Source organism: Salvelinus alpinus, chromosome 7 (genome assembly GCF_045679555.1).
Source record: "Salvelinus alpinus chromosome 7, SLU_Salpinus.1, whole genome shotgun sequence".
Lineage (NCBI taxonomy): Eukaryota > Metazoa > Chordata > Actinopteri > Salmoniformes > Salmonidae > Salvelinus > Salvelinus alpinus.
This window is the reverse complement of record NC_092092.1, coordinates 21699260-21712302: the sequence shown is the minus strand read 5'-3', so window position 1 is coordinate 21712302 and position 13043 is coordinate 21699260. Positions and strand designations below refer to the sequence as shown.

General features: G+C 44.1%; 2 protein-coding genes across 3 annotated transcripts in view; one reads left to right on the top strand and one right to left on the bottom strand.

Annotated features, from left to right (window-relative positions):
* Window positions 1-204: 204 nt before the first annotated feature.
* prepl (prolyl endopeptidase like) lies at window positions 205-11370 on the bottom strand. The gene is made up of 14 exons (XM_071409401.1): window positions 11081-11370; window positions 10632-10757; window positions 10470-10536; window positions 10124-10345; window positions 8315-8441; window positions 7939-8155; window positions 7517-7708; window positions 6902-7108; window positions 6474-6649; window positions 4505-4721; window positions 2413-2562; window positions 2091-2217; window positions 713-801; window positions 205-399 (listed from the first exon to the last, which is right to left on the bottom strand). Exons 1-14 carry the CDS (start codon window positions 11219-11221, stop codon window positions 325-327), a joined length of 2133 nt encoding a protein of 710 aa, XP_071265502.1. The 5' UTR covers window positions 11222-11370; the 3' UTR covers window positions 205-324.
* Window positions 11371-11553: 183 nt separating this feature from the next.
* The window catches only part of camkmt (calmodulin-lysine N-methyltransferase), a 204881-nt gene continuing 203391 nt past the window's right edge, over window positions 11554-13043 (top strand). For both annotated transcript variants that reach the window (XM_071409403.1, XM_071409404.1), the window contains exons 1-3: window positions 11554-11943; window positions 12598-12782; window positions 12879-12943. In XM_071409403.1, coding sequence (XP_071265504.1) covers window positions 11776-11943; window positions 12598-12782; window positions 12879-12943 — 418 coding nt within the window. In that variant the 5' untranslated portion in view covers window positions 11554-11775. The remainder of the gene's footprint in view (window positions 11944-12597; window positions 12783-12878; window positions 12944-13043) is intronic.

The following is a 13043-nucleotide window of genomic DNA, read 5'->3' as shown; positions in this document are numbered from 1 at the left end:
TGCATGAGGCAAATGGTGGTCACAACAGATACTGACTGGTTTTCTGATATACCCCCTAATTTTTTAAAAGGTATCTGTGACCAACAGATGCATATCTGTATTCCCAGTCATGTGAAATCCATAGATTAGGGCCTAATTAATTAATTAAAATTTACAAATTTCCTTATATGAACTGTAACTCAGTAAAAAAAGAAATAGAAATTGTTGTCTTTATATTTTGAGTTCGTACCCCCAAACTGTTTATTTTATTTTACTCAACCCCCCGTGGGTCAACCACACATGTATCTCTATATGGCTCTGATGAGTTCTCCTCCACACTTCCTTCTACTTCCGCCTGTTGTGGGTCTTCTGCTGGTTCAGGCCCAGCTCTGTGTGGAGAAAGGCCAGCTGTCGAGCACTCTGAGTGGGGGAAAGAGAGACAGGAGTGGGCTGTCAGGTCAGCCTGAGAACAGCAATGTTTAATAGTGTAATCCTCTTACCTAACTCCATATCAACAATGCCAACATGTTTTATGACTCAACAAACTTGGTTGGCAGGTTAGTGACGCTTATTACAGTGTTTATGATTATGTAGTGTTCATAAATCTACACTAACTCATGCACTATATATGGAATAGGGTGCCACTCAGACGGTTTATGGGTCAGAGACTGATCAGGTCATATTGTCGTGCACTCTATAAAAGAAGGGATATCATGAGTGAGCCCATAGATACCTCAGTCAGAGACAGTTCAAAGTCCCCTGGGCCAAAGTGGTCTGCTCCCGGTTGAAGGTCCAGAATGACACTGGGTGTGGACTCAGATTCTGGATACAGAGATGACAACACACAAACAACAAATTAGAAAACAAATGCATTGTTCATCATGTCCAATACAAGTGGCCGATCTCTATCAACATGACCACATCAGAGGTCGTCATTGCCAGGGATGAAGGGTTCTGATCGGAATGTGCCATCAGTGGCTGCAGTCAGGCGGGGTGCAACAATATCCAGTCCCTCTAGTAGCAAAATGGTCATTTAATCAATAGTAGCAAAGATATTTTAGGCTGGGTACAACAGCAATAGGTGTTTCCCCTATAATGTAGTGAGTGTCTGGTGTGTTCTGTAGTGTTTCCTCCTGTGATCACAGCTTGATGAGAAGAGCAAAGGAAACGAGGAGCTCTAATTCTGAAAAGTCCTCAGTAATTTCTCTCTAATCTGACTGCTGCTCTCCTAGGCTCCCTCCCTCCCTCTCTCTCCCCTCCCTCTCTCCTCAATGTGCTGTGTTTCACAAGCCTCCTCCTGACCTTGCCAGAGCCCAGTGTATTGTTCCTTATCTCTCCTGCTGATACACTATCTCATAAACATGCTAATGAACCCTGCTGTGGGTGTGCGATCAGCACTTTATCAATGACAGAGGAGAGGGGTAGAGATTAGTGAGAGACCCTCTCTGCCTGTGCACACAAGTGTGTGTATGTCTGTGAGTGACAGAAAATTAGACAGAGTGAATGTGTGTGTGAGCAACAGAGTAGGAGACAGTGTGTGGTTGAGAGAAAGAGATGTACAAACACAACCCACATTTGTCTATTTATTTTCCCTTTTGCACTTGAACTATTTGCACATCGTTACAACACTGTATATAGACATATGACATTTGAAATGTCTTCATTCTTTTGGAAATTCTGTGAGTGTAATGTTTAATGTTAATTTATTATTTCACATGTTTATTATCTACTTCACTTGCTTTGGCAATGTTAACATATGTTTCCCATGCCAATAAAGGCCTTATATTGAATTGATGTGAGATTATTAAGGAGCGGTAAAGAGCTAGAGTAAGTCCCTTACTGGGGGAATCAGTATGATTTGCTGACGCTGATTCACATAGAGCTGCTGTGCTACAAGGTGACCTCTGCTCTGTACTGGATATAAACTCCTACACTTCTAGCAATGATCCATTACAGCAGTCTCCTGAGGAACACACACTCCTCTAGTGGGACCTGAATCTGACCACACTGCTGCTCTTCAGGAAGAACAAAACTCTGGACAATTCTGGGATAATGAGCCTTCATTGGAATGTGCTTTAGGTAGAGTAACTGTTTCATGTCTATCTACTCACCAGATACAGGGTGGCCATTGAGGTGTGTGTGAATTGCTTCCTGAAGTCTCTCCTCGTACTTGTGTACTCCGGCTACAGGCACTCTGTTGTCTTCTATGTAGGCTGTGAGCAGCATGGAGGGGTAGTGCTGTGGTATACACACATACAAAAACGCTAATTTATATTATGAATCCTTTTTTATCTCAGCAGTTGTCACAAAGTGCTATACAGGTAGCAGCCTAAAACCCAAAGAGAAAAAGCACAGAGTTTAAAAGTTGTTTGGGCAATGTTTGCATATTATTTTATGGTTTTGTGTTGTGTACAGTAAGGTTTATAAGCAAACCTGAGGTGTAATGTTATGACAGGGGCAGTAGGAGGCGATAGTGTCCCTTTGGCAGGGGTCTGACATGGGATCCCCCCATTCCCCCCTCTCCTCCAGCGTCAGGGGCAGACTGGGCTCCTGCATAGTGCCCAGCACATCAAGGAAAGGTGCCTGGAGACCGAAGAGAACACCTAACCAGTGACTTGTGAGGTTGAAGGCCTAATCCTTACTCAAGATATGTGGCCATACTGTAACTGTAACTTTTCCACTAATTATACATTGATGTCCAGTGGCGATTTTAGCATGTAAATCCACATTTCTTTTTAGATGTATGCCAGCAAAGACACTACACATTCATTGCACTATTTTTAACCTTTATTTAACTAGGCAAGTCAGTTAAGAACAAATTCTTATTTACAATGATGGCCTACTGGGGAACAGTGGGTTAACTGCCTTGTTCAGGGGCAGAACGACAGATTTTTAACTTGTCAGCTCGGGGACTCGATCCAGCAACCTTTTGGTTACTGGCCCAACGCTCTAACCACTAGGCTACCTGCTGCCCCCCACTATAATGGCGACAAGCTGTGGCCACAAACTGTTAGGGCCTACATAAAGTTGTCCCAACAGCAGAGCTTTCTTTCCAGCACAATGGAGTGAATCCTTACCAATGCGAGAAATTGCCAAGAAACCGAAGATCTCGTACAACGCTGTGTACTACTCCCTTCACAGAACAGTGCAAACTGGCTCAAACCAGAATAGAAAGAGGAGTGGGAGGCCCCGGTGCACAACTCAGCAAGAGGACAAGTACATTAGAGTGTCTAGTGTGAGAAACAAGCGCCTCACAAGTCCTCAACTGGCAGCTTCATTAAATAGTACCCGCAAAACACCAGTCTCAACGTCCCATCTTAATCTTTTCTTTTTATTGGCCTGTCTGAGATATGGCTTTTTCTTTGCAACTCTGCCAAGAAGGCCAGCATTTCGGAGTCGCCTCTTCACTGTTGACGTTGAGACTGGTGTTTTGTGGGTACTATTTAAAGATCGTACTTTTTGGAGAAATGTCCTCTGGTCTGATGAAACAAAAATAGAACTGTTTGTCCATAATGACCATCGTTATGTTTGGAGGAAAAAGGGGGATGCTTGCAAGCCGAAGAACACCATCCCAACCGTGAAGCACGGGGGTGGCAGCATCATGTTATGGGGGTGCTTTGCTGCAGGAGGGACTGGTGCACTTCACAAAATAAATGGCATCATGAGGGAGGAAAATTATGTGGATATATTGAAGCAACATCTCAAGACATCAGTCAGGAAGTTAAAGCTTGGCTCGTCCAAATGGACAATGACCCCAAGCGTACTTCCAAAGTTGTGGCAAAATGGCTTAAGGACAACAAAGTCAAGGTATTGGAGTGGCCATCACAAAGCCCTGACCTCAATCCTATAGAAAATTTGTGGGCAGAACTGAAAAAGCATGTGCAAGCAAGGAGGCCTACAAACCAGTCTCAGTTACACCAGCTCTGTCAGGAGGAATGGGCCAAAATTCACCCAACTTATTGTGGGAAGCTTGTGGAAGGCTTCCCGAAACGTTTGACCCAAGTTAAACAATTTAAAGGCAATGCTACCAAATACTAATTGAGTGTATGTAAACTTCTGACCCACTGGGAATGTGATGAAAGAAATAAAAGCTGAAATAAATCACTCTCTCTACTATTATACTGACATTTAACATTCTTTAAATAAAGTGGTGATCCTAACTTACCTAAGACAGGGAATTTGTATTAGGATTAAATGTCAAGAATTGTAAAAAAATAAAAAAAGAGTTTAAATGTATTTGGCTACGGTGTATGTAAACTTCCGACTACAGCTGTATATGTATATATAACATTTTATTTATTTATTTTTGCTAAAAATGTGGGGCTCAAAACCCCACCGGCTCTGCCCCACCTGCCCTGAATTACGGGTCGCCACTGTTGATGTCAGTGGGGTATTTGCTCGGAAAGTTAAGTTACACACACTTTTCACAAGTAAGGATTCAGGCCTGAGAGAGCAGAGAAAATAGGGGTGGAAATGTGTGTGTGTGTGTTTTTGAAGGCTGCAGGTAGGGTCTCGGTGGTTTTACCTGTAGTGTGACAGCTCGTATGAGTTGGGGGTGTAGGTTGCAGAGCGCCCCCACCAGTACGGCCCCGGCGCTGCGAGCGGTGAGGGCGGTCAGAGACGGTCTCGACACCCCCAGGTCATAGAGCCTGTGGATACAGGCAGCCAGGTCCTCCACTCCTCTCAGTTTGCCCTCCATACGACCCTGTCTATGCCAGCCCAGGCCACGCTCACCTCCACCCCTACAACCACACATGTAGTCAGAGTGGTAAAACATTCAGAAGTGCTGCAAACTCCTTTTTTTACAAGACAGATAATCATATACAGTACCAGTCAAGTTTGGACACACCTACTCATTCCAGGGTTTTTCTTCATTTGTACTATTTTCTACATTGTAGAATAATAGTGAAGAAATCAAAACTATGAAATAACACATATGGAATCATGTAATAACCAAAAAAGTGTTAAACAAATCAAAATATAGTTTAGATTTGAGATTCTTCAAAGTAGCCACCCTTTGCCTTGATGACAGCTTTGCACACTCTTGGCATTCTCTCAACCAGCTTCATGAGTCTTGAAGGAGTTCCCACATATGCTGTGCACTTGTTGGGTGCTTTTCCTTCACTCTGCGGTCCAACTCATCCCAAACCATCTCAATTGGGTTGAGGTCGAGTGATTGTGGAGGCCAAGTCCTCTGGTGCAGCACTCCATCACTCTCCTTGGTCAAATACCCCTTACCTGGCCTGGAGGTATGTTTTGGGTCATTGTCGTGTTGAAAAACAAATGATAGTCCCACTAAGTGCAAACCAGATGGGAACGGCGTATTTGCTGCAGAATGCTGTGGTAGCCATGCTGGTTAAGTGTGCCTTGAACTCTAAATAAATCACTGACAGTGTCACCAGCAAAGCACCATCACACCTCCTCCTCCATGCTTCACGGTGGGAACCACACATGCGAAGATCATCCGTTCACCTACTCTGCATCTCACAAAGACAGAGGTTGGAACCAAAAATCTCAAATTTGGACTCATCAGACCAAAGGACAGATTTCCACCGGTCTAATGTCCATTGCTCGTGTTTCTTGGCCCAAGCAAATCTCTTCTTCTTATTGGTGTCCTTAGGTAGTGTTTTTTTTGCAGCAATTAGACCATGAAGGCCTGAATCCCGCAGTCTCCCCTGAACAGTTGATGTTGAGATGTGTCTGTTACTTGAACTCTGTGAGGTGCAATCTGAGGTGCAGTTAATTGCCGATTTCTGAGGCTGGTAATTCTAAAGAACTTATCCTCTGCAGCAGTAACTCTGGTACTTCCTTTCCTGTGGCGGTCCTCATGAGAGCCAGTTTTATCATAGCGCTTGTTTTTTTCAACTGCACATGAAGAAACTTTCAAAGTTCTTGATTGACTGACCTTCATGTCTTAAAGTAATGATGGACTGTCATTTATGTTTGCTTATTTGAGCTCTTTTTGCCATAATATGGACTTGGTCTTTTACCAAATATGGCTATCTTCTGTATAACATCCCTACCTTGTCACAACTGATTGGCTCAAACGCATTAAGGAAAGAAATTCCACAAATTAACTTTTAACAAGGCACACCTGTTAATTGAAATGCATTCCAGGTGACTACCTCATGAAGCTGGTTGAGAGAATGCCAAGAGTGTGCAAAGCTGTCATCAAGGCAAAGGGTGGCTACTTTGAAGAATCTCAAATCTCAAATATATTTTGATTTGTTTAACACCTTTTTTAGTTACGACATGATTCTATATGTGTTATTTCATAGTTTGTCTTCACTATTATTCTACAATGCAGAAAATAGTCAAAATAAAGACAAACCCTTGAATGAGTAGGTGTGTCCACATTTCTGACTGGTACTATATGTTCTACAGAAAACATTACAATGAGAGCACGAACAATTAATATAGCCACCCACAACAGACTTTATCCTGTAGGAACAGTTATTCTGTGGCGCAAAGGCTTCTGGGAGTTGTAGCGCTACCTGACATGGCAGTAGGCCAGAGCCCAGCCATCCTCAAGCAGCAGTCTTCTGTCTGGGCTGAAGTCCATGTTAAGGTCCATGCCATAGGCCCCATACACATGCACCAGCAATGGAGCACCCCTCAGGTCCTCCAACATAGGTATGTGGAAGAGAGTCAGTGGCACCATAGTACCGTCCTATAGGCCGAGAGAGAGTACAGTAATCACAATACACACACAAAATATGACATACTGTTTTCGAAAAAAAAACTGTGCTTGTGTGCGAGGGAATGTAACGTGTGTGTGAGCTCCTAGACTATGGTGTTTCATGAGCCTCTGGTGAACCCTTCAGTGGATTACCAAAATACAGTCCACACCCATCATTTCGGCATTGTATTCTTGAGGCTTTCCTCTCTGAATGTGTGTGTGTACGATTCAGATCCAGTCTACCTGGCTGGGGGCCTCTAGTCGGGTGGTTTGATACTCCTGGGGGGTTCTGTGTTCCTCTGTGTCCTCCTGTAAGAGGAGCCTGTACTCCCTGGGGGAGTAGCGGTACAGGACAGGGGGGTGGACTGGAGACGACAGGAGGAACTCCAACCAGCCACTGTCTGTTAGCCCAGCCCTCTTGGTCTCTATGGCACAGGCCCACGGTGGCAGCTGAGAGATGGAGGACAGTTCTGGTTAAAGGGATACTGCTAGATTCTAGCAATTAAGTTGTGGATGTCATTTTTATGTCTCTGCGTGCAGTATGAAGGAAGTTAGAGGTCGTTTCATGGCTTTGCCGGAATCTCAGTATTCGTTTAAGGCCTAGCTTTCATGGTACAGTATACTACCAGTACACCTGGCTAGGCAGTGTAGTGTTAAACATAGTCATGGCCATCAGAATGATAATCAACTGCCTCAGCAGGAGGAGAAATAGAGTAGCCTGTTAAAGGACCACAATGGAAACAAGTCTCTTGACTTGTATCCTCTGTCTGGTGTAACATTTTATGTATTTTCAAACTGTGGAATAAAAATGATACTAATCAAATAAGAGAGATGTCTTCATATAGCTCTTTCTGTCACCTGCAGGGTGGATGTGGTTGCTGGCTGAGATAGTGGGAACACCTGGAGTGCTAGCAGGCCTAAGGGATCCCTGGTGGCCAACACACAGTGGTCCTGGAGCACCTCCATGTCCTTCACAGCTGTCCCAGGACCAGGGCTACACACTGGGACCCAGTGTTTGATGGAGGGGGATGAGAGAGGTGCCCTCAACACCTGGGACAGCATAGAGTAGAATCATAGATTATATTGATAACACATGCATTTATCACGTCATGTACACACACAAACACAGTGTGCAACTGTGCGTGCTGTTTGTTTGCATGCAGATCCACTGATTTGTCCATAGAGAATATTTTTATTTCAATGTCTATGGCGTTGTCTGAGGCAGTAGGCTACCTGGTACTCTATCAATGTCTATGGGGTTGTCTGAGGCAGTAGGCTACCTGGTACTCTTGTCCAGGTCCAGTGTTGGCCAGGATGTACAGCTGGCCGTGGGAGTGCTCTACATGGTACAGCAGCTCAGGGAGGCGGGCCTGGACCAGGGTGGGCTCCATAAGGGGCTTGGCGCTGTCAATCAGCCACACCTCAGAGCTCCTCTTACTGCTGCAGTTAACAAGCACCAGCCTCCTGTCTCTGGAGAGACTCACCTCAACAAACACACTGTGGACAAAAGAAAACTTAAGAAAACAGAGCACTTTAACACATGTTCTCTGTGTTTTAATGGCTCGTGTCCTAACATGGCCTCTTTCAAACATTACAGTACATGATGTACACACACACACACAGGTGTGACAAAGGAGAGGTGTGTGTTAGTCTTACTCAGGCTGCTGTTCCTGGTACACCAGGGCGCTTCTGGTCCCAGTGGCAGTCAGGTCCAGACGGAACACATGGTGACACTGGAGTTTCTGCTGACTGCTGTAGAATAGGATGTCATCTGTAGCCCACTCTATACACACACACACACACACACACATACATACGACAATCCTCACACATCTTATTTTCTGTGTAGAAGAGTCCATATTAAACACAGTGCCTTTGGAAAGTATTCAGACCCCTTGACTTTTCCACATTTTGTTAAGTTACAGCCTTATTCTAAAATTGATTTTTTTTTTTTTTTTAATCCTCAGCAATCTACATACAATAACCATAATGACAAAGCGAAAACAGGTTTTTAGAAAGGTTTGTAAATGTATTACAAATAAAAAAACAGAAATACCTTATTTACATAAGTATTCAGCCCCTTTGCTATGAGACTCGCAATTCCGCTCAGGCGCATCCTGTTTCCATTGATCATCCTTGAATTGTTTCTACAACTTGATCAGAGTCCACCAGTGGTAAATTCAATTGATTGGACATGATTTGGAAAAGCACACACCTGTCTATATAAGTTCCCACAGTTGACAGTGCATGTCAGAGCAGAAACCAAGCTATGAGGTCGAAGGAATTGTCCGTGGCACAGATCTGGGGAAGGGTACCAAAACATTTCTGCAGCTTTGAAGATCCCCAAGAACACAGTGGCCTCCATCATTCTTAAATGGAAGAAGTTTGGAACCACCAAGACTCTTCCTAGAGCTGGCCGCCTGGCCAAACTGAGCAATCGGGGGACAAGGGCCTTGGTCAGGGAGGTGACTAAGAACCCGATGGTCAGTCTGACAGAGCTCCAGAGTTCCTCTGTGGAGATGGGAGAACCTTCCAGAAGGACAATCATTTCTGCAACACTCCACCAATCAGGCCTTTATGGTAGAGTGACCAGACGGAAGCCACTCCTCATTAAAAGGCACATGACAGCCCGCTTGGAGTTTGCCAGAAGGCACCTAAAGACTCTCAGACGATGAGAAACAAGATTCTCTGGTCTGATGAAACCAAGATTGAACTCTTTGGCCTGAATGCCAAGCGTCACGTCTAGAAGAAACCTGGCACCATCCCTACGGTGAAGCATGGTGGTGGCAGGATCATGCTGTGGGGATGTTTTTCAACGGCAGGGATTGGGAGACTCCTCAGGATCAAGGCAAAGATGAACGGCGCAAAGTACAGAGAGATCCTTGATGAAAACTTACTCCAGAGCGCTCAGGACCTCAGACTGTGGCGAAGGTTCACCTTCCAACAGGACAACAACCCTAAGCATACAGCCAAGACAATGCAAAAGTGGCTTCGGGACAAATCTCAATGTCCTTGAGTGGCCCAGCCAGAGCCCGGACTTGAACCCCGATCTAACATCTCTGGAAAGACCTGAAAATAGCTGTGCCGCAAAGCTCCACATCCAACCTGACAGAGCTTGAGGATCTGCAGAGAATTATGGGAGAAACTCCCCAAATACAGGTGTGCCAAGCTTGTAGCGTCATACCCAAGAAGACTCACGGCTGTAATTGCTGCCTAAGGTTCTTAGACAAAGTACTGAGTAAAGGGTCTGAATACTTATGTAAATGTAATATTTCACTTTGTTATTTTTAATAAATTATCAATCATTTCTAAACCTGATTTTGCTTTGTCATTATGGGGTTTTGTATGTAGATTCATGAGGGAAAAAAACTATTTAATCAATGTAAAGAATAAGACTGAAAAGTTTCCGAAGGCACAGTATAACCCTACATTGTTTATCTCCATGTTATTAACCCTCTCCCTCACCGACGCTGAAAACCTTGTCAATGGTGAGTAGAGGTTGAGGTGTGTCCAGGGTAGGTTCTCTGTCTCCTAGCTTGACCAGGACACACCTGGCCTCCTCTCTGTGGGGGGTCTTCACTGTCGCTGCCAGGGCATGCTCACTGGGGGAGAGACGCAACCTCTGGAGGCTCCAATCTCCCTTCCCCACGGAGTCCAGACACAACACCTTTTCTGGCTCTGGGTCACCTGCAGCCAGTCAGTCACAAACCCACACCGTACATTGTTTAATGTAATTTACTTCTCTTCAGCTCTGGACAGTAGTAGAAAGTGGTGTGATTAGGGAAAGGTCTGTCCAGAAAATTGTGCTTACCCTGCCTGGTGTCCATTCTATAGATGCCATCCCCCTCCATGAAGTACACGTGGTTACGCCCCTGGATCTGGAGAGACAGCTGTTTGTCAGTAAAATGACTACTTTATTAAACCAGTGCTAGTTGTTTAGACACCTTTGCCAAAACATCAGGCACAACTTTACCGTTGTATTGTCTGGGCATCCGGAGAACCTCTGGTATATGGCCCTTAACCTTCTCTTGAAAGACCTCTCCAGACTTCTGTATTTCTTATTATGAGAGTTGAATTCCACAGTGGAGCTGGAAGGGTCCTGAAGGACATGAACATATTAGGTGAAATGTATGCACAAATGCTCACAGTGTGACTGTCATCTGAATATATGTGCCTTTATACATTTGGATTGACCGTTTGAGAGTACATTTCCTACAACAAAAACAAGACCCCATTGCCTATCAGATTCTAAGAACAGGATCAGTTTCTCTACGATATCCACTTCATCTTTGGTTACTACAAGGCTAGCATGTTTGTCAGTAACAGATCCCTAGAAACATTCCTTAAATATTAGATGAGGACAGTAATCAGAAGTAAAGGTCTGCGATGTAACTAGCACCAATAGAGAGCGAGTTACAGCACCTTTACTATTGTGAAACGACGTGCATCCGTTAGGTAGATCAATCCTCTAGGTTTGCAGGTGAAAAGGCTCCAGACTTGATTACATTTACTTCCCCGAATCAGAGGACTGAGCCACGATTGCAGACTGGTCATGGAACACATAGTCGCTGTCACTGTAACTGACCGACCAAGCTATCATTTCATGTCAATCATTGTTTTGAAAGTGACCACCACCCCAAGTTTGAACGCATTTTTCTCAACAAAAAAAAACAGTATCGAGTATGTCTTCTTATGTCGCTTTAATAGTCCATAGTTCGTTAATGTAATTAAATGTAGTTTGATTGCCTTTGCCGTTGGGCAACCTCCAGGACACTAGCAGGAACATTTCAAAACATTGATTTGAGCGCTGTTTGATGGCGTATAAACTAGGCAAAACTAATCAATCCCAGAAGGCATACGATTTTTAACTCAGTACTGCGTTCGATGATGTTGGTAATAAATTGCTATGTCTTGCTGCCATAAGTGTACGGAAGTAGCATGCTTTCTCCAGCAGCACAGGAGTAGTTAGGGTTTTACCGGTTGATGTCACGCTACCACTGTACTACTTGTCCTATTCTGTGAACAAACAGAGCCATACTCGCTTTATTAGACCGTGTGCTTCACACTGTAAATCATTTAGAATTGTATTTATTTTTGCCCAAAACACCGAAGACAGGATGGAAGGGAAGTTGACAGGTGAACCAGAAAAATGTAAATACCACGAATCGCCGTTGCCATCCTTGCCAGAAAATAAAGAAAAAGAGCTCATTACCAACCACCAATCCAATCGAGACCCTAATTGTGGAACCGACGTAGCTCGTGCAAGATGGACTCTCCTACGACAGGTAAAACAAGCGTCACATTTCCAATGGGTTTGTTATCAACTGACAGAATCAATGTTGTGTTGCGCCTAACGTTAGCTAGCTAGCTAATATCATTGCGCCATTAGCTAGCTAGATATATACTGGCTTTAGCTAAGCTACATTTATCAGCGATTTACCATTCATAGACCTGTATCAGTATTTACAGTAACATGTGTAACTGAGATTATATACAACTCTCCAGTCCTCTGTCCCAGTTGGGCTGTAACCATAACAGTGTGAGGGCATGACCTGAGAGGGAGGTTTTGTCCTTACATGGGCATTTCACTGATACACAAAATGTTTCCAGAAATATCCTCTTGCATTTCAAATACTGTATAGTTAAAAAAATAGAAATAAAACATCACTAATTCATATTGCACTGAGCAAGTGCTAGTAATAAACTAAAGGTGTCCTGTGACAAGATAATGACCACACTACTACAAGAACTGTGGGGATCAGTTTCAAGGATGAACAATAGAGCCTGGAGCCATATCAGATCTTCATCACTAGGCTAGATAGAAGGTTCTAATACCTCCATGTCACTCTAATTTGGTCAGTACATGTGTTTTGAGGTGGTGTTTTTAAAGCAGGTCAGGTTGTGTTGTTTGACAGTTGCTATATCTCCCACTCCCTCAGGTGCTGAGGCAGAAACAGCTGGACAGTGGAGACTCAGAGGTCAAGCAGGTGTCTGTCCGGAGATTCTCCTCCTTCAACCTGTTCAACAAAACCAGTGTCACGCACCAAGAGACAGATGACCCCTCCGAAGGCCAGTGGGTGGAATACACAAGTGCTTCCTTCCCAGAGTTCAGTGCCTTTCTCAGGTGGGTTTGAAATCCTTGTTGTCCTATGTTTAAGCCGAGCACTGTGCAGCTTACACACACACTGTATAATCATATTTCTCTCTCATTCATTTCCAGAGATAACCTCGGGCCCATCAGAGTGAATGAGGTTCTCAACAGTTTTGACAATACAGGGAATGTCTGTGAGTACATCCTCCATATACATGTTTAAGAGTGTGCGTTCATTTAACCTATGACTACCTCCCTATGATGACCTCCGTTAACACACTGTTTTCCCACTTA

Bases quoted from the DNA above. Each gene is read 5' to 3' on its own strand.
- prepl (XM_071409401.1), bottom strand. From the start codon at position 11,221: ATGTGTTCCATGACCAGTCTGCAATCGTGGCTCAGTCCTCTGATTCGG. The intron at 8,156-8,314 runs GTAAGACTAACA...TTTTGTCCACAG, and splicing joins TACCAGGAACAGCAGCCTGA to TGTGTTTGTTGAGGTGAGTC. The intron at 2,218-2,412 runs GTTTGCTTATAA...TGTATACCACAG, and splicing joins GTCATAACATTACACCTCAG to CACTACCCCTCCATGCTGCT.